Here is a 21,963-nt window from a genome sequence, read left to right as displayed (position 1 = left end):
TAGCCTGGGGTCCTTCTGGGGAAGGACGAGAATAAGCAAAAGGTAGAAATGACAATGTTCCTGCTGTCTGCAGATGGTTCATGTTGTTGAACTGATACTCAAGGTATAGAGAAACAAGTTTCATTTGAATTTTCTCATTATTTTCTTGTTATAGCCAATAGCAATAAAACTGAGAAAAGGTGACAAGATGACCAGAGATAATCACAATTATATGAAAGAGAAATATAGTGTATTATCTGAAATACTTATTGTGAATTTTATGCTTGTGACTAATGCAGATAGTGTCAACATTTGGATTATCAAAGATAACAACAAAAATTCCATTTCTGAATGCACAAGCCAAAGATTTTGCATCACAGAGGCTGTAACAGTGGTTGGAGTGAATTAAACTGTCTTTTTTTAATAGTACTTTCCTAATTTTATGTTTCAGGTCAATGGTGGTGAGAAGAGACCTGCTTCAGATATAGGAAAGAAACCTAAAACTCCCAAAAAGAAGAAGAAGAAGGACCCAAATGAGCCACAGAAGCCCGTGTCTGCCTATGCATTATTCTTTCGAGACACTCAAGCAGCCATCAAGGGCCAAAACCCTAATGCTACTTTTGGTGAAGTCTCTAAAATTGTAGCTTCAATGTGGGATGGCTTAGGAGAAGAACAAAAACAGGTACAATATGTGCTGTAACTCAGAGGCTTTGTTTCAGGAAAGTGTTATCAGGGTCATCTGAGCACTGTAGGCAGCTTCTTTCGTTCGCCAGGATGAAACTTGAATATGTGTCATCTCAGGAATATGATTTAAAGAGACTGAGATAAGGAGAGTATAATTTTATTTTATCTGTATGAAATCACAAAAAGAGTTTACCTTGTTTTGGGATGTGGCACAAGTTTTAGGATTATATTTAGGAATGTTTTATGCTGAAATCTGTGGGCCTAGGATTTTGCAATGTCATCGCCCTATATGTGAAACTGCTGTGTAAGGGGACCTTGCTGCCAAACCTTAGAATATCTGAGCTCCCACTTGCAGGTGTTTCCCTTCCCCATGATCCCATGACTCCAGGACTGAAGCTGGGCTCACATTTGCTCCCAAACCACCTGGCTTTTATGAAAGAAGTTAGTGATGTGTTGACCCAAAGAGACCTAGGGTGGATGCTGGCAAAGGGCATCCTCTAGCATGTGTGTGGGCTGTGGAAATCGCTTCCCAAGGTTACTTCAGTCTTCCATGGAAGGCCTTGGTTCTGCAACGAGGCCAGAAGAGCTGGACCTGAAACTTTGCAGAAATAATTCCAAGTCAGGCAAAGCTGTGTAAAAGTGGGCAACTCTGGAAGCTCATCCCATTGAAGTGGTGACAGCTGGCAGATACCATGGATCCTCACTGTAGCATACCATTGCTCTTCTTCTTCTTGTTGGTTGCATTTTTGCTAACTGACAACAGAATGGATTGGATTGATAAAGGAATGGGAACTTTAAGAAGGTTACAGACATGGAAGGAAAGGATGTGCTGGGTGAGAGTTATATTGGCTACAGGAGACCTGGACGGGGGTTGATGTTAGCATACAGAGTGGAAAAGTACTGGAAATGAACTGAATCTCCTTCATTCATACACTGTTATTACAAAATTACAGTTAAAAATTAAGAATTAAAGAAAACTTCTAAATGATTTATTGGTAGGTAAAATTATTTGGGCTTAGAAAAAAAAAAAAAAAAGGGTTACTTTGCTAATAACCGGTGGTGTAGGTACATCTAGATCCTTGCTAAATATACAAGTGTAAAAAGAATCAAGATTTGACACTCACTGGCTAACTCAAAAAAAAAAACAACAAAAACAACAACAACTTGTTGTTGTCTAGTGTCCACCAATGAATAAGACCAGTGTTTGGAAGGTTTAGCTGTAAGTAAGGTAACTTTCTGAACACAGGCATCCGAAATCCACTTGGACTGGCACATTAGAGATATTTTCTCATGTTGTGTCTTTCTTTTCACTTTTTTAATATGCCCAGCAAAGGCCAACCTAAAAGACTGTAAAATACATGAAATGCACATTTCCTTCAAGCTTGTCATGTGAGTGATACCACCAAAATATTAAAGCTCTTCCATAGAAATGTGTAAGAAAAGTGCATGAAACCCTAAATTTCCAGTTTAACTTTAATTTCCTATTCATGGTTGAGAACAAAATTTGAATAAGTCCTATGTTGTAAGAACAGAACAAAATTTATTTTCCTTTTCTCTGTTGCAGTTAATGTAAGTTGAAACACAGATAAATCATGCATTATGGAATCCATATGACACATGCATGTAAAAATGGCTGCAACTATGTTTTTTAAGCCAGTTCTTTCAAAAGTTTGGGTTAGCAAATCTTCATTGCTTTTTTACTCATTTTGCCTATTCATTATCATCTATTAAGCACATTTTTAAAATTCCAGGCCCAAGCCCTTTCTAATCTAGCATTGTACAAAAATAATAAAAGATAGTTCCCATTTAAAAAAAATAAAATTGACAATCCTATTTTCTACAATAAATTTAAACTATTTTTTTTTCCATTAGGGATCTAATAGTACAAAGTAATGATTACAAGACATTTTAACTGACTAGATAGTCTGTATTTTAAAGGCCTGATTTTTCAGATCCAGAGTATTAGTAACTGCTATGAAATCTATGTCTCTGGTAGGAAAATTGGACTCTAAAAATACAAATGATTAATGTAGCATTTGGTATTTGGCATTGAAGAAGCTTCAGAAATTCAAAAAATAGTTAAATAAAGAAACAATAACATCATTAGAGGACAACTTTATTGATGAATTATACTTGCTGAAAAGGATTCAATTATCATAAAGCTTCTGGCTTATGTTTTGGAAGCTAACGCTTATTCTAGAATTTAAATAGAAATATATTTCCAAATTATGTTTCCTGAATTGGAGCTCCTTTTCCTATTTAAATAGTAAATATAAATGAATCAGAAAGTAGAACATAATGCATCTATTGAGAAAGAAGAATACTCTCATGTTTTCATGCTAAAATGAAATCTTCTTTGTTGCTGTGATCTGAGCCATTTTTTTCTGAAATGCACAGAATTCTTCTTGTTTATTCCTGAAGATTGACCACAGAATAAATAAAAGTATAGAAACTCAGTACAATAATGACCTAAGAACAATATATGTATGTCCAAGACTTAGCAAGAAAATTTTGATAATCTGGCATATTGAAAAGCTTTGTGCAATAACCACATATGTTTTTCAAACTGTGAAGAACTAGGAAACTGTTTTTGAGAAAATAGTATTTGAATGGCAAAAAAAGGAAATGGTGTTATGAACTACCTGATGGTGGGTGCCTTACTGAAGTTAGGGGAGGGTTATGCTTAAAATGGATTGCACTCTGATACTCTTACCATGAGAATAATGCAATTCATTAGACTAAAGCAGATACCAGTATACTTCCCTCTTATTTTATCATATGAAGATATTTGAATTTTTGAATCATATGTTCCCATTAATTTCTGTATGTAAAGAGGCCCATTTGCAAACAATGCTGGTGTGTGCCTGTATTTTATTTGTCCAACTCTACCCACACAGAGTCAAGAAGTTAAAGGGAGTTTAGTGGTCACGGTGGACTTTGTCATGGACTTCTCAAATTCTGGATAGAGTACAATAATTATACATGATCAGAAGCAGACACTGTGCATTTTCCTTCATTTTTCACTGTAAGTGCTTTCTAAAATTGTTCAGAATAATAAATCTATGAACAGTAGGCAGCTGTAGTACTAGTGTGTTGAGGTACATTCTCCTCAATGCTGCAGCCATAGCACTGGTATATTTTTTTTCAGTGACTTTTCCAGTTCCTCTCTTATGATCACAAACACCGTTTTCTCTGTAGTACTATACTTCTGTGCATCCCATTTCTATAGCTTATCTATGTACATCTTTGCCCTTTGCACACTTTTTTACTGGAAAGGGGAGATAAACAGCCCCTAGGAAAAAGTGATCAGCATGCTAAATGGTCGAGTCACTGGCTTTCGGACAGAACACTGGTTTAAACTGGGTAAAAAGGCTATTTAGGTCATTTTCTGTCCTTAGATGAAAAAGGAAAGTAATTTTAAATCAGTACCAGATGTGCATGTACTAAATGAACCTTAAGTTTCTAATTGGAGTCCTAGTAAAGCTGTAATAGATGTGGCAAATTACAAACAAAATGTTCTTGTTTACATTAGTGTAACTTTAAAACTTCAGCCAAAGACCTTAATAAATGTTCTGTTATTCTAAAAATGGAATTGAATGTCTATTCAACATTCAACAAAATTAATCTCTGGTGTTACTTCAGTGACTTAACTGGAATTCTAGTAGGAATTAATTTGGCCTCCTATGAACAACTCAGTGTGCATATTTGTGTGTGTGTGCATGTGTTCCTGTGTTTGCTTCAATGTTGCCCTGGTCCTACAGCTGGGAGAAGGAGGGATTCACCTCGGGCACCCAAAACTTAGCAATCAGAAGAGGCAGGTGAAGTGACTGTTTGAGTGCTATGACAGATGCTTTCTTTCAGGCTGCATAATTCATAGACAGTAATATTAGCTGCAACAGTTCAGCTCAATAGCAACACCTCATTATTTTATCCCTCAGTATTTATTCCTATGGTTGACGCCTCATGAAATTACTGTTAATGTGTTTATATAAGGGCAGATCTGACACAAGTGGGAAGAATTTAATTTCCCACTCATTCTTTCCTGCTGATGTGTCCTCTTCCCCTGGTAGAAGTGGCAAGTGTAAATAGTTAATTTGCTTCAATTATGAGCCTGTCCTGCTAAATTAGAAGCAGCAGGAATATGAAGAGCCAGAATTACACATATGAGGCAGCTGACAAATCCTCTGAGCTCACAAAATCAAATCATTTACTCCTCATTGGTGCTCAAAGACCCACTAGATAAAAGCTGCAGTTTATTCTTTAATATCTGATGGAACTTGGATTGTATGTTACCAATACTTATGTAAAACTAAGTCCCTGTGCATTAGTGTCAATGTTTTCGATGTTGTTACCATTTTCACTATAACCTCTAAGCTTTCAGGGGTTTTCATTTTGTCTCTAAAAGAACCCAGACCCATTTTGGCATGAAAAATAACAAAGTGTGTTTTATAAGTTTCTCTTTTAACCACAGGGATGTTTTAGACATAGCAGCACCTTATCCACTGCTGGGATGACCAGGTAGATCAGGAGGGGATTTACAAGTAATGCTGGCCAACACCTCAACTCTCCTCAGCTTCTGTCGTAATGTGAGACGCCACAAGTCAGATCAAAGTGAATCCAAGATCAGTGTTTCAAGAGGTCTTGACTCCACCTGTCCTTTGGGAACACCCAACCTAGATTCTCCCTGTCAGGGTGCGATGACATCCCATCCCTTGACATGACAAATGAGATCATCCACCCCATGGCTGGAAGAGCCATCGTGTCCCCAGTACATTGCCATGCATGTGGGGTGCCCGGTGTCAGGATGTCAGACAGTTCAGGGGACTGGCTGCTGAGACAGCTTCAGAAGATGTGCAGACCATGAGGTCAAAGTAGTCAGTAGCATTTTTAAAACAAATTTTCAATTTCTTCCTTATACACGCTGATGTACTCACACAGACATTTGTTTATCCATCTCTTATTCTCCCTTTAAAAACCCTTCCTTGCTCCATGCTAATGAAGCAATCTCCAAGGAATAACTAACATAATTGTAAGAGGATGAGAATGTACCTCCAGTTTAGTAGATAAACAACCACACAAGGTTTAGCTTTGTTTTATTTTTGTAAATGAGAATAGGAAGAGAAGGCACATCTGTGTGTGCACACTGCCAAAGTGAATTGTAAGCAAAATGGATTCTGGAATCGGCACAACAGACGGCAACTTTACATCTCTTCTCCCAGCTACTTGCACCTATCTTGCTACTTTCACCAGTCTTGCATCTTAGGAGTGTTTGGGAGATGCTCTGTTTTTCTTTACAGATTCCTATAATGAAATTGCATCTCTACCCTTTGAAGGTCTAGACTAGGGTATCAAGATTTCAAAACAACTGATCCTCATCCTGGTGTATTCTCCTTCCTCTGAAAGCATCTGGGCTTAATGAGCTGGAACACAAATGGGCCAATAAAAGGCACATACCATGTGCAGATACAACCCATGTCTATTTACACATAAGTAAATTTATATCTTCAGGTTTTTCCACCCTGGCTTCTACATGACCAGTTCTTGAATCCCTTAACTTCCACTGAGGTCAGAGGGGAGAAGTATCAGGCCTTCTGTAAAGTTACAGGGAACACCAGACACCCCCTGCTCCGGGTGGATTTCTAATATCCATTTGCAGCACAGAACAACTTTGGCTCCTAGAGAAATATTGCACAAGGCCCCTGAGTTATGAAGTGTTGACTTTAACTCCACTTTCTTACTGTACTTGGAAGCAGATAGGTCAAAAGGATTGTGAGTTTCAAATACTGCTGTAGCAATGTGCATAAATAATAGCCTTAATTTTCAGCTTATTCTTCTTCCCCAGCTTTTAGCCATACATTTGACTTCAATAGGAACATGACTTTTATGTCATTTGCATAAAAAACTGGATTTAGGCCCAATTATTATATATCCATTCAGGCTCACATCCTTTTTTTTTTTAAGAACAGAGTACCAGCAGGTGGAAATAATCATCAAATAAATAATGTGTTTAATGTCCCTTGTTTTGTACTCAACTTTCATCCAGCATATTTCTGATGAAGTGTGCAGTCCTGCTCCTGTAAGCTGAAAGCATCAAGATATAAGGTCAAATTTAGGCCTGGCACAAATGGCTGCAATTTCCAATGTTCTCCAGGAGTCTCATTGTTTGTGCTAGAGCTCTAATTTGGCCTGTGATCTTTCCCCCACATGCCAGAAAGACAGAATTCTTTCCCTTAAGCCTCTAATATGTCATCAGTGTCTTTTCCATGCTCTACAGTCAAAGAGACTACTGAGCCATATAGCTAGCCCTGGGCCTCTTTGTTACTGTATGTACTTAGATTGAAAATCAAATGGTAATATATTTCAATGTCCATTAAACAATTCTGTGGATTTTTTTTTCTGACTGCTGTGGGAATATCTTTCTCCACATTTTAGATGACTGTGTGCAGCTCTAGGTGCCTTTGCTGCAAAATCAGGAGATTAAAACTAGAGATATGTCTCCCACTTGGAAAAAAATACAAGCTTTCTCTATGAGTCGACATATTTAGGGCCAGGAATGACAATCTGAATGTGGAATTTAATTCTGGATTGGAGCCTACTGTATTTTATCAGATGACATTCCTGTAACTGTAGTCCATGAAAATGACACTCCCATGGGATATAACACACTGCAGAGACCAAGAATACAGATTCAGTCATGTTGCTTTTTGATTCACTATTTTTGCATATACTGTTTTGTGGGGGTTTCTGGAACACTTCCACCAAAACAAATGTGGGCACTTTGACATCATTTTAAAAAGACAAATATAACTTGCTTGCAAGTCTCAGCTCTAAGGAGATATCCACAAGATAAACAGAAAATTTCCCTTTCTTTGTCATCCTCGTACCAACTATTTAGGCAAAGCCAGGGAAGTAGCATGGTTCTTTGTAACTTGCTTTGTCATCTAGGAGACACAGAGCTTTTGCAGACTTCCATAAAACACAAATTCTGGAAGTCTCTTTTTCTCCTAAAATTATGAGTCAGTTTAGTTCACTGTCTACAAGTCTAGTATCATCTCTAGTATCAAAGGAGACTGTAGTCCCAAGCAATAATTTTCCATTATCATCTGATAGTCAAAACTTTGGATGTGGTTGCAGACATTTGAGTGCCTGTTTGGGCTCTTGTGATGACTGGGGGAAAGGAGTTATGTTCCCCTCAGGCAATAAGGGCGCAAACCTCAAGTGACAGGGTAGTAATCCCACTGCTTTCTGTGTTGTTAATCCTCCACAAGCAAGTTGGGAGGAAGTTCATTGTGAAAAAATGGCTAGCCAGAACAAAATCCTGGCTTAAGACATTACAGGTATATTTATATATATATAATGAACTTCATATTTTAGAACTCATACAAAAGCACAGGAGACATGAAGCCTGCCTCAAAGAATTTATGATCCAAAAAAGACAAGAAGTAAACAGCAGTTAAAATACATAAAGTAAAACATGACTAGAATTTGACAGCATAAAGCAAAAGTATTTAAGTTCTACTGTGACTTTAATTTGGTGAATCTAGTATTTGTGAGTGGTTGTCGTGTAACTTGCCACCACTCTATCTCCAAGTGGAATTTTGGTGCATTCAGTTTAGGGATGTGTATCACTGTTAGTAAGTAGAGTTCAGTCCTTGCTGCAGTAGCTCTGGTGGCCCACATACATGGTCAGCCCAGGGAACCCAAGCTAAAGGTTGCTGGTGCAATGGCCTGGGGGCTGGTACCCACCTGTAAGAGCCCAGGGCATTAGTTTTCACTGGTGGCCTCATTCAAATTCTATATTCTATATTGAATATTCTATATTCTATATTCTATAGTATATAGTATATAGTATATAGTATATATTCTATAGTATATTAGTATATGTTATTATATATTATAAATTATATACTATATGTTATAAATTTAATCTCTATTTTTATTTCTATTTGTATTTCTATTTCTACTTACATTTATATTTATATAAAATATAAATATATTTATATGCACAAAGTATGGTTTTGTGCTTTCTCCTTTTTACACGCTTTGCTGTACAGTGTAAGGGAACTTGAAGCTACCTTGGAAGTGCAATTAAATAAGGACCTGTGTATTATGCTGTCTGCATTTGTGTATGTGAAGCACAGTAGGAAAATAATGCCAGCAGGTTCCATTTATAGATAAATGTATGCAGTCTTGGTGTTTTGGGGTTTCTATAACATGCTGAAGAGAAAAAGAATAAATTAAACTGACCCACCCTGCATATACAAAATTATGTCTTTTTCTGCCAACATTCATTTTTTTTCCACTACTGGGACAATATAGAAAATAAAATACTGTGTGAGGACACAAATATGCTGCTGAATCAGACTGGGCCTTTGCTGCCTGAGTGACAATCAGCTGATGTTCAGTTATCATGTTAATTGAATTAAAGCAAAATGGTAATTATTTAATTCCATAACTATATGTTCCTGTCAGGTTACTTATTTAATAATTATTGCTTGCTTGACAGAGGACAAGAAAATGATCTTATAGGAGATTTCTAAGATGCTATAAATAAAATTAAATATTCCCATTATACAGTATAGATAAGCAAGAGAATAGAACCCTGCTTTACAATGCAGGAAAAATGTTAATTGTATTATTGGATATGATGTGCTTGATGATTTGTCACTGTCTTAAGCATGAAACTCAAAAGACCTTCAGCTGTTTTCTAGAGCACACTTGAATGATGACACAAGTCTTTCCTCCCCAAAAGTGCTGCAAGGATACAAGTCTTATACTTACAACAACACAAAACTATTTAAGCCTGAGGGCTAAAAAATTCTCACAGCTGCAGAAAAAAAAATTAAAAGAGTTTGAGAGAAGCAGCTGACTTGTTCATACCTGTTTGGGGTACTGCTGCAAATGCTGAAGATACTCTGCACTTGCCCTGCCTTCGTAAGCCCCCAGTGCAAGTCCAGTCCAGCACAGAGCCAGTGGATTGGTACTGCTGCCGGGGCCACATTCATTTACCTTCAGAGAAAAATACTGACAGCCGGACCAGACTTTGTTGCTAGTTTTGTTACCAAGTGATTACTCCCCAGACAGGCAGAATTTACACAAATTTTTAGTCTAGGCCATGACCAATCAATTTCCAAAACCAGCATGACAATCATCAGCTCACTTGTAGGCTAACCTAAGCAGTGGGCACCTTGGGAAGGACATAGTGAGAGCTCAACCTGTTGTCCTCAGAGGACACACCAATGCTTTTCCAGGGACAAACTAGGGTGAGCTGATAACCTTCCAGGCCAGCCAGCCTGCAGGGGCCATTCTTGCCAATGCAAAAATCAAAGCAGGCTGGGGTCACCTAAAGATTTTCCCACCCAGTGAGGACTTTTTTACTACAATGACCTCCTGTTAAATCAGTAAATTTTATTGTGCCAGGGAAGACACGGTGTTCACGAGATTATTATTCATTCACCAAAAGATTCAAGAGAGGAGGGCAAGGCAGTGTGTACACTGAACATGGTAGATGCACAGGGAGGACATAATTAAGTAACAGCAGTCTGATGATGTTTCTATGAAGTAGTGATGTTTTAGATGGAGATTTGCAGAATTGTTGTTAGCTTCATATTATTGAGTTAACCTTGTGCAATATGACTATTTGCAGAAAAAGCCAGGTCCCAGAGGACTCTTTTAATTATGCTGTGAATGTAGGAGCACAGCAGGAGTGTCTGTTTTTTATATTTGTGTAATGCAAAATAAAACCCAATGTGGAAGCAGTAGATACATGATCTTTTGAAGAACATTGTTCTGTGTAAAATTAATTGTTCAGCTCTGTTTTTTAAGTTGGCTATCAGAGAGATGCAGAGGCATTGCAATATACAAAGCAGTATAACTTAGTCTTTGTTCTGTAGGTCAAGCTGAATTAATTTTAGCAGTTAGGAATGGACTGCTGACTAATTTCTTATTTGTTTTCAAAACAAATAGTAATTCCCCTAATAATCGCAAACAATTGCAACTTAAGAAGCAAATTGCTACCTTTTTTTTTTTTTATTTGCAGAACAATAGGAGATCAACAAACACTACATATTTATCTTAATCTGGAGAAATTACAAGGGTGCAAAGATACAGTTGCACAGCTAAAACCAATATTTTTCCCTCTCTGTCTTATATATTTACAATTTTAGAAGCCTAAGACTTCTCTGTTTCCATTATGATCTTTTGCTTCCCTGGGAAGCAAAATCTTTAATCCTTTTAGGCAGCCTCTGAGTTTTGCCAGCCTGTATCTGAGGTTTTTTCTGTGTCTGAAAGTAAAGCTTTAGTGAAACAAAAAATTGTTTCACAAGTACATTCTTTATAAAAATGGTTTTGTACTGGATCCTTCCAGCCTGACATAACCACTCTCCCTTTGTTGTCTGCAACTGTATTGTCCTCTGTGTACACTCTGTGCTGCCAGGTCCTCTCCATTACAGGACTGGTGGTTTTACTGAAGCATTGGAAGATCAAAAGAGAACTCTTTAAAGTTCCATAAAGTTTATCTTTCTGGGGAGGAGATGTTCATGTGTGCTTTTAGCTGTGGAATTCAGAAGAACACCTCAGAATTGTCCTCCTAAATAGCTTTGCCTGTCTTTTAGCTTTGAATCAATAGCCCAGTAAACCAAGCAGGGAGTAATGGGAGGGGGAAGGTGGACAGTCTTTCCTTTCCTTCTGGAGGCTTTCCACAGGTGCCCAGATTGTGCATTTGTCTGGAGAAGTGGAAAACAGATACACAAAGCTGCAGTTTCATTTTGTGCAATATTATGAACCCCAAGTGTCCGTCCATATGTGGATTAACCTTTGGCACGTGACTTAAAAATCTTAAAATATAACAACAATAAAAAAGTAAATTTTCTTTCCCTTTATTTTTCTCCTCACTTTCAAACATTTAGATGTTTTCTAAACTTCTCCTTTCAACAAGAAAGATGAGGAGTCAGTCCTGCTTAGTTACATGAAGCCCAAATGCATGCATGACTCCTAAATCTACCCCTTCAGGAAAAAACCCAAACCATGAAGTAATGAGAAACTCATGACCATATTTGCAAACAGAAATGTTGAGTTGTTCCTAAATCTGTCACTGACATGGCTAACAGCAAGTCATTAGTTAGGCTCCATGGGTCAGGACCTGGTTCTCCTCCTGAGAGCTTTCAGCCCTAAATATCTATACATGCTTTTGTAACATCATGTTACTGTAGTGCTATGAGGTCCTGCTTAACCCTGCAGATAGTCTTTGGTCTTGAAATCTGGGCAAAATTGAAGTGATTCTCCAAGGTCTTTAATCTATTATGAGATTGTGCACATGCCACATTTAAAATAATTTGGTGAGTTGAGAGAAATGTACAGAAATAGATCCATGCTTCTGAGAAGTTAATTAGACCGATATGGGATCAAGGCTGGAATAATGACTAACATTTATTATCCTTAGCAGCTCCATGGGCTTCTTTGACTGCCCCCAGCAGTTCACCCAGGGAAGAGAGGAATTCTTTTGGCTAATCTGTGGTGCTGTCATCTCCTCCTTCATTTAGCTCAAATGTCTTTCTGCAAATTCTCGTCTTTCCCAGAGGGTTTTAACTGGTGTCACAGGTGGAAGCCAGTGGAGAGGGTCACACCCACCTTCCCCCATCCCCAAAGGTCCCATTTGAAAGTACGCCCCACACTTCGCTTTGAGCAATTAAACCTGAGGTGCTATGAGGGATATTGTTTTTTCAGTACTGCTGGTTAGTTAAATGGTGTTTCACAGTTGGAATAATATTTTCCTTAAAATATTTGATGTTTATTATTTCACTCTTTAAGCAATATGAGGAGGAAAGGCTGTTTACTTAGAAAGACATAGAGACACACCAGTGATATATAAAAACAAAACCAGATTAATTTACCAATGTGCCACTCTTTGTTTTTAGGTATACAAAAAGAAAACCGAAGCTGCCAAGAAGGAGTATCTGAAGCAGTTAGCTGCCTACAGAGCCAGCCTTGTATCCAAGGTAACACATGATGTATATACATACACACATCTATATAGTGACATATTGCAAACCATTTTCAGCTGAGCACTGCAGTATTTAGTGCAAATAGCCTTGTTTATTATCACCTTCAACTTGCATTTAAGTTGCAAATGCTCAATAAGCACAGTTATCTGTCCACATAAAGACATCCTTTTCCTCCTGGTCATCAAGATAGCACTTCAGTTTGGGAGTGACATGCCAGTTCAACAGGGGAAGGAGATAGTGGTAAACAGACCTCTGTATAACAAACATGCCAGGCAGCCACTGTGCTACCTATAAGGGAAAAAAATATATATCACACACAAACTGCCTTGGTTTGGTTTTGTGGGGTTTTTTTTTCAGTACTGCTTTTTACCTTGCAAACACAAGACAGAAATAGTCAAGCTCAGATGATATTGCAGTATATAGAATATATTTTTCTTATTTCATATATAGTATATAGAATAAATATTTCTTATTTCATAAGAAATGTGAATATCCATTTTATGTCCAGCACGCCATTGTGAGCATGACGTAGGTCACCACTAAGGCAATGGGGGAACATTCCTTACTGGAACACACCAAATATATACAGCCAGTAGCAATTTTCTAAACAGATTTATTCAAACATTCTCAGTGCCCATAATTTTGCAGTAGACTCTTTAGAATTTGTAATAGACTTTTAAATGTGCAGAAGAATGTGACATTACTGTACTGTGTCAATGTGAGAAATCCATTGAGCAGCTTCAGAATCATATCAGTTAGAACCACTTGGTTTGGGTCTATCAAAACAAATCTAGGTAAATTTTGTTCTTACTTAAATAAAATCAATTTTATAGGGAAAGAGCACAGTATGAAGGACTGGCATATAGGACATGAGAAGAACTTCTTGGTTAGTTTCAAAATAGTTTTGGGGCCCTGCACACAATACTACTTTGTATTCTAAATTAATTTTTCAGGGGTTTTGCTGTATGATTAGCCATGCAAGAACTTTTCATGCCTGCTTCTGCATTATCTCTATATTTGGTCAGTGTTTGTTCTGAATTTGAAATATGGCTGCCCCCTAATTCATTTTTGGGGGTTGTGTCCTATGACTTTCCATTTTTTAGCTGCCATTATAAATACTCCTGCATTTAATTAAAGTATTTTACAGTATACCTTTCATTTCTGCATTAGGACTGTTTGGTTCCAGAAATAATCTTTGCCTTCAGAAAGAATAGCATGTGAATACAAGCAAATCTTTTTGAATTAGCTTGCTTGTTGGCAAAAGATAGGTCTAAAAAGCTCAAAATATTCCAAGTTTTAACCCAGCTTTTCAGTTGAGAGGATAACTTGGCTATCATTATTCAGCACATTATGGACTATTCACGTAACAGTCTATGTGGCTTAATTTTGAAATGCACAATATAAAAAATGTGATTTTTTTTAACAATAAAAGAGTATATTATGGCATTTTCTGAAATTTGTTTTAAAAAAAAATTTGGAAGACTCTTGATCAGTTTAGCGCATGAATCCATTAGTGCAAATATTCAAATTTGTTGTTAGTCAGAAAAGCACTGAAGCATTTTCTTAACTTTTAAGCAATTATTTAAATTCTGCCCATAATGTAATGTTCTCCTCTAGTGTGGAAAGTATAAAAATATAAACTTAATGAAGCTGAGTACTGATTGCTTATCCCCATGAACACACTCAATGAATCTAAAAGAGCTGGCATGTAACTAAAGCAAGTCCATTTTGGAATAAGGATGTAAAATAACCATTTGTAATATAATATCAGTATATTCTACATTATCATTATTAAATATTTATCTGGCACCAGAAGAGCTGTAGTTTTTTAGACAAGCCTGTAAGAATGAGAAAATATATATTATACATAATTAAGATTATTTGGAGTCAATATGGTCTTTTATGTCCATGTTGTTACATTACCATCCATAAAAACTACTTTTACATGGTATTATTAAGATTCCAGGACCTCATTATCAAAAGCTTAGACATGCCAAAAGTAACACACTTTTTACAAAAATTCTTTATTACCATATTAATGATTTGCTCGCAGATGTATTTTGTGCTTTGTACCTCACTCTGTGGTACCTCACATTTATAATCAGGTGTTCACCCTGGATCCTCCTGAGTTTTATTTACTACATGTTGTTTAACCTTGCTGCTTTATAGAATTTTCTGTGCTGCTCATCCCAATAGTGCTTTGGTGTAAAGAAATTCTTACTAATACTTGGGAGCAGGAAGTTTATATAGTCTGTATTTTCAAACACAATTAAATAATTATGAAATCAGGTTGTCATTAATTTTGTGCATTCTCCTTGGAACATCTTTTTTTCAAAGTATTTGAACAATATTGAGCCCTTCATGTTCATATCAGAGCTCCAGTGACTTTGGGGTGGCAGCTATGAGATACTCAATTGTGCTTCATATCCCATCAGGATATGCTTTGGCTATCCAAATGTTATCCAATTATCAAACTTTCTTTCATATCCCATCAGGATATGCTTTGGCTATCCAAATGTTATCCAATTATCAAAATTTCTTTCATATCCCCTCCTAGAGGTCTCTGTCTGAGGGAAGGGTTCTGCTCAGGTCCCCTCTGTCCAGCTCAGCAGGTGCCTTACACCTCCCAGAGCAGCTGCTTTTCCTGTTTCCTATCTTTTTGACACTGATTCTGCTGCCTTTTCCATTAAGTACCACTGATTTTTAAATTAGTGAACATATGAGAGTCTGTGCATGTTTTTTCTGCATTTATTTGCAAGACTTCTCTTTTCTGAAAAGCAAGGACTGGACATGTGCCATAGACTTGGAACTGAATTCATGGCACCCGTCTTGGCCATTTGAGATTCCAGAATAGCCAAAGCAGAAGACTACAGAGGAACAGGGTAGAACTCCTACTGCCAGGACACTTCCTAGCCTCTGGCTGGCAGCAGAATAATGAAATTCAGACACACTGGTGCTCCTACCAAGCTCTGGGGTGGACGTGGAGCATCAGGTGGAGAGAGTGGCCTTCTCCATGACACTCAGCTCCTTGCCCCTTTACTCTGATTTTTTCCTCCCCTCCCCTCCCCTCCCCTCCCCTCCCCTCCCCTCCCCTCCCCTCCCCTCCCCTCCCCTCCCCTCCCCTCCCCTCCCCTCCCCTCCCCTCCCCTCCCCTCCCCTCCCCTCCCCTCCCCATGTGTTTGGCGCACACACACAGAGGTCACACACACCCATAGTGTGTATCATATCAGACTGTGTTATTTGACAAAATCTTAGCTGAAAAGAGTGGAAGTGTCACCAGTAACTCTGGTAATAGGATCACCAGCCCATTTCTTGTACACTTTTAAATGCTTTCACAATGGCTTTATAAGACATGTATGGCTACCACCCAGTAAATAAGGTAAACATATGATTGCATAAATATGTCAGTATGCAGTAATTCCCATTCATTTATAAATTTCCTGTATTTTCTCCTTTTTTATATTGCTTGAAATTAATAAGTGTGTTGTTGAATTTGTTCATGTATGTAAGAATTGATAGGTAAAGTAAAAACACATAACAAAGCATTATATCTTCTGCTATGCAGATTGCCATATTGCTTATAGCACTGACTAAGCCTTTGCATTGTAAACAAGTGTCTTTATATTTGCCCTTAGTTGCAACTTTTAGTACTATTCAGGTCCAGAAATGCAGTCTCTGGTATCTGGTAATTTGTACAGCATTACATAAAATGCTGTGAATTGCAATTTTACTTTTTTTTTTCATAAAACAAGCACTTTTTCTTGCTTAACCAGCCTTTTTTTCTGGCTGACATTAGAGGTTTTGCTGCATCTTTCAAATATATATATATATATATGTAATACAGATGTATATGGGTAAATGTTAAATACTTTCATGTATTACATAGGTTCATCTATGAATATTTATAAAACAATATATACATGTTATGTATTCAACATGCATAACATTTATGTGCATATAAGTTATACATATATGTGTGTTAACTATAACAGTACAACTGTATCTGTTTCAGTAGTACAAAAAAGATTGTTTTGTCCCTTTTTTAATCTTTTTGACTAGATGAATCTTTCATTCTCTCTGTGTAGTGACACAATTTCAAGTTTCATGTAGATATATATTAGTGACTGTGGCTGAAGCTAAAACCTCTCAGCAAGGGGAATATTATTCAATATCAGAATTCTCAGGCATATTTAAAAACTCTGATGCTGTATCTAAGTCAAAGCGCTGTCCTCATTTGACTTTGAAGTGAACGCATTGGGCATTTTTCAGTTTTGTGGACAGTGCAAATCCTTTGGACATGTAAAATTGCTTCTTGAAACTTATGGCAGACTTAGCTTTTCCTAGTCCATCATCTTGCAATTGTGGTTCATAAGAAAACTAAAGGTCATATCTGTAAGACTGACATTGCCTTAATGCCATTAGCCCAGCAATTTGTAACCAGAGAGTTCCAAAGTATCTTTTACATTGCCCGGGTTGTAATAAAAATGATCAGCCTAAAGAAGTCAAGTCTCTTAAAAATGCAGTGGACATAAATGAAAACATTTGACCTTGTAAAAAGCAATATGGAGGCCATGATAAAGAAAAAATAAATACAAAAACCAACAAAACAAGCAAATGAAAACAAAACAAAAACAAAATCAAAACCCAAAAATAACCTAACCCAAAACTAAAATGATAAAATTGGTATTCGTTTCCAATTTCATACATGTATGTGTGAAAGCATTTGTCTAACATATAAAAAAGCAAAAGGATAGATTAGGTCTCCCTGATGATTCATTTCCCAACTCCTAAATAGAAGTGTGTGTGCAGGTGTGCTCTCTCCACAATTTGTTTTCTGTAACTGCATTGCTTCATAGCAGCCAAGCTTCAGATGTAGGGGGGTACTGTATCCTGGCTCACTCCTACCTGAAATAAGCAGCTGCTGGGGTTTAGGACATTTCTTTTGGGAATAAAATTCTTAATATCTCCTGACAAGAGTTAGTGACTGAACTGTCTTGTCTCCTGGCCAGTGCTTTAAAAAGTTGGCTATTGCATGCAAGGAGAGCAGCATCCCTTCTGCTGCTGGCAAAGAGGTACCTGCTTCTGAGAACGGCTTTCCCTACATTACATCTCGACCTAGTCCATGCAGATGTTTTTGGAATTAGTTAGGCTGTTCTCAGTGTAAGCATAAGAGACAGAATAAATAAAAAATACAGTTATGTTTGATGCATGGGGTTGGATTTTTTTTGGTAGCTACAAGTGCTACAAGGCATATGGCAGTATTTCTTTTAAAGCAAAAAAACAGTCCCAGAGTGATGACATACACATACAAATTTTACTTTTTTTCCATTAGAATCACTAGATAGAAAAACTATAATGAAAAGCTTCCAAAGCAGGTACTTCATGCTTCTGTGTTACCTCATTCTTTCATTATTTCTGGAATTACTATGATGTAGTCAGAAATTTTCAAAGAATCATAAATTAAGATTATGTGATGTATCAAAGTATCTGCTGAGTAAACATGTATTTATAAAACAATTGTCTAATCATAACACAAGTCCAAACTTTTTTTTTTTTTTGTCTAGCAAGGAAACCACTGATCTACTGCAGCTGACGATAAAGAGCAAACTATATTTGAGTTAGTGCCATGAATTTGATTTGAGGCTAAATCATGTGATGCTTTACATTCAGCAGCGCAAAAACTGAGAGATGGTCTCACATAATTTCTGCCAAAAAGTGGCAGAAATGTCTTGATCTTGATAGAAGCTAGATTTTGATTTGAACAGGAACTGTGTTTGTTTCTGAAGTGAGTTAATAAAACTAGATTTCACTATTAGCCTAGTGCTTCCATTTGGGGAATTAAAACACTTGTATCAAATTAAAGTTGCACATCCTTTATCACATGTACCCAGGTTACATTCATAAAACATCCATTTTTACTTACATATCCTAAATGAATCCATGACAATCCCCTGTAGATGATGACAAAATGTATATTTAGATTTGAAGATGTTCTTCTGAGCCACCTTGACTAATTATAGATGACAACCCATGGCTGACTCCTTTGTTTCTAAAACATCAAGAATGTGTCAAAAAAGCTTTCTGAACTCTCTGGGGTCCCAGATGTTGTTATTGCAATAGGTGACTGGAATTAACAAAATAGGAAATGTCATTTGATAAGATCCTCTTGTGACTTAGGTAGGAAGGCAGCTGCACTGCAAATACGCATATGAGTTATCCACTGGAGTGGATAGAGTTAAATCAAAGGGATCTCTGTAGGAGTTAAAGAGCTAAGCAGGAAGAGAAAGCAGTGCTGGAGAGAAGTCATTCTCTCATAAGGCTCTTCACAGGGGTATTAATAAAATGGCTGAGCCCACGCAGGCTAGAAGAGGGGATTCTTCTCAAGGACAGGCTTGGGGTTGGAAGTCACCTAAAATGTCAAAAATGTTACAAACAGACAGGATTATGTGTACACAGAAAAGCTGAGAGAAGGAATAAACAATTCAAGATGCTCTTTCCACCAAAGAGAGAGCAAAGACAGCAGATGCAAACTTAAGCTTAGGTAAGCTTTGTGGGAGCTGCATAAATATGCAGCCAATTTCCTTCTATCTGCTTCTTTAATGTCACAGTACTGAAGATAACTCATTTTTAAGCTGAGTCAGGCCTACCTAAGTTTGATCACAGCCTGCACAGCCTGGACCATCCTGGTACCAGCTGACATAATCACTGCTGTTTCCTGAATGTAACCTTCATTCTGGTCACAGAGTCTGAAGATTGTTGAATCTTCAGCATGGCTCAAGGACAGACACCAGTCACCAGGTGTGGGCATGGCACTGCCGTGGAAAGGGACACTGTGGCAACCACCAAATGTAAAACCTAATTCAGGTTTTACATTTTCTTGTAAAACCTGAATTAGGTTTAGCTCTTTTCCAGGCTTTGAAATCTTCACATAGTGCATGTTCCAGTCTGTAGAGAGAGGAGGCCAGACCTCTATTTCTTATTTAAAGAGAAACACCTGTTTCTCATTTAAAATAGAGCTATGTCACACCATTATGGCTTTGTAAAAAAATAAAAATATGAATTTGGAATATCTTGTGTTTGCCCACAAGTAAAGCTGCTTACGTTGTTTGCACATTGGCCATAAGGCTCACTTTTCCCTTGAGGTGGTCTCTCAGCATATATTTAAAGGACACATAAGCATCCAGTAGTACCAAGAACATCTACTGAATGTTCTGAATGTATTTATTGAGTATTTTACTACAAAGGAGAGCTTAATTGGTGTTAATAATAAAGAAGTGTTTTGATAATATCTCATCTGTAAACAACTGAAATTATATTGCTCCAACTGAAAGGCTTTGATCATTAATTTGCTGAAATCAATAGAACAAGAAAAAAAACATTTTTTCTCTGTAAATAGAACATCTCTGGTTTCTTTGGGACAACACTTACTTTTTAGTTTTACGTTGCAAGAAGCAATATTAGTTGAGCACTGCATACTAGAGTGAAATTATTGTAAAAATCTATTTAATTCCCACATATTCTATGGCAGAAAAGAATTCTGAATATGAAGCATGTATAAATTATGTAAGTTGAAGATATCCATATACATCATCTGTGAATACATCTATGTAGTTCTACTTATTGGCAACATTTCTAACAAAAACTGCATTAACATGTTAACAATGGAAATAAGTATAAGCACTTGTAGATTCTAGGCATGCTTCTTATGGATCAGAGGTCAAAAGTAGTGATCATCAAATAGGAATAATTCTCAGCCTCTATTAGTCAGATCCTACTTTGTTTTCATGAAAAATAAAATGGACATCCAGACATTAATACTTAAGTAATAGTAACAGTGTTGGGCTGTGATCCAAATTCTGTTTGAATTAATAATAGATTTTCCTTTAAATTCAGTAGTCTAAGGATCAAGCCTGCCTTGTTAAAACATATCCTTGCTTTAGTTTCAACCACATGGATGTTTATGTTTCAACAGAAATGGGATTACAATCTCCAACAGAAGGCAGACACAATTTAGAAAGAGAATCAATACCCATGTGTAGGTTTCAAGAGCTGTTTGGTTACACAGATACATAGGTGAGAGCTTAAATTGTGAGTTTTCAAAGTGTTTCAAAGTTTTCAAATTGTATCCCAAAGATATGGAGATGCCAAAATGACATCATCTAGTTGTTTAGTGGGTTTTTTGTATAACACAGCTAAATTGAGCAGGGTGTCTTTACCAAAAATAATTTCTCAACCACAGGAGTGAGTTGAATGGGGCGACAGAAATCCCAATGTCACTTTTCTCTATGGAACAGACACACTCCCTGTGACTGAATGCAGCGTGATAAGAATGACCAGTAGTGCCAGGGCAGCTCCCTTCAGAAAATAATAGCACAACTAAGTGAGCAATTCCTAACCCTTTATTCCTAATTTGATTCTTTAATTTGGCAGTAAAGCATAAGGAGTTTTGGCACACAGTAGGGGAATAGAGGTGCATGGGAAAGCTCTCTTCGCGCTAAAATTGGAAGGGAAGTCATGACTTTGGTGAAAATCATGGGGAATAACTTGATTCAGCACTTTCCAAACTGTGCAAAATTATCCACCCTGAACACTTTCTGTTAGGGACAGCACTCATCTGCATCATCACACACTTCCTTGAAAATATTATACAAATAAAATAATTTTGTGGACCAAGGGTCATGCAACACAAGTAATTTTAGTTAATATAATTATACTTGTTATCATCAGAATTACAGTAGTACTTATTTTTTTCCTTCCCTTTTTTCTATATCTCTTCTACTTTCATTATCTTTCTGTTGGGATTTCAAAATGTTCTTCCCTTTTTTCTTTGTGTTTCAGTAAAACAACAGATTCTTTTGGAGGGAGGGGATGGGAAGAGGATTTGTGTTGTGCCTAAAGGGCAGTCATACTTTCTCTGTACCATTCCATTGCCTTGGCCTACCTACCTTGTCTTCACCTTCTGAGGTTTTTTTTGGGTTTTTTTTTTTGTTTTTTTTTTTAATTTCGACAAGAGTATTAGGTGATGATGTTAGAAGGAGAGACAGGTCCATAGGAAATCCTTCTCCTAGACTATGAAGAATGTTAAGATTTACAGTAAGGCTTCAACTTCTTCTCTAGAACAAGTACAAGCCACTCAAAGAGCATAAAGGACTGTTATGAAAAACTAATTTGTCACCCTAGGGTATGTTCACTAATGTATGTGTTAAGTACCACCACCTGCCATTAACTAAATGTAATATTCTGTCACCCTCTAGTGGTGGGTGTACACCACCATTCTCCAGCGGGTTGTGATGGAAGA

General features: G+C 37.1%; 1 protein-coding gene across 3 annotated transcripts in view; it reads left to right on the top strand.

The window, feature by feature from the left end:
- TOX (thymocyte selection associated high mobility group box) overlaps positions 1-21,963 on the top strand; it is a 218,930-nt gene that overhangs the window by 180,215 nt on the left and 16,752 nt on the right. For all 3 annotated transcript variants that reach the window (XM_038129460.1, XM_038129461.1, XM_038129459.1), the window contains 2 exons: positions 431-661; positions 12,579-12,659. In XM_038129460.1, the coding sequence (XP_037985388.1) occupies positions 431-661; positions 12,579-12,659 (312 nt within the window). The remainder of the gene's footprint in view (positions 1-430; positions 662-12,578; positions 12,660-21,963) is intronic.

This window comes from Motacilla alba, chromosome 2 (genome assembly GCF_015832195.1).
Source record: "Motacilla alba alba isolate MOTALB_02 chromosome 2, Motacilla_alba_V1.0_pri, whole genome shotgun sequence".
Classification (NCBI taxonomy): Eukaryota; Metazoa; Chordata; class Aves; order Passeriformes; family Motacillidae; genus Motacilla; species Motacilla alba.
Note: the sequence above shows the minus strand (reverse complement) of the source record. Positions and strands in the feature narration are given on the sequence as shown.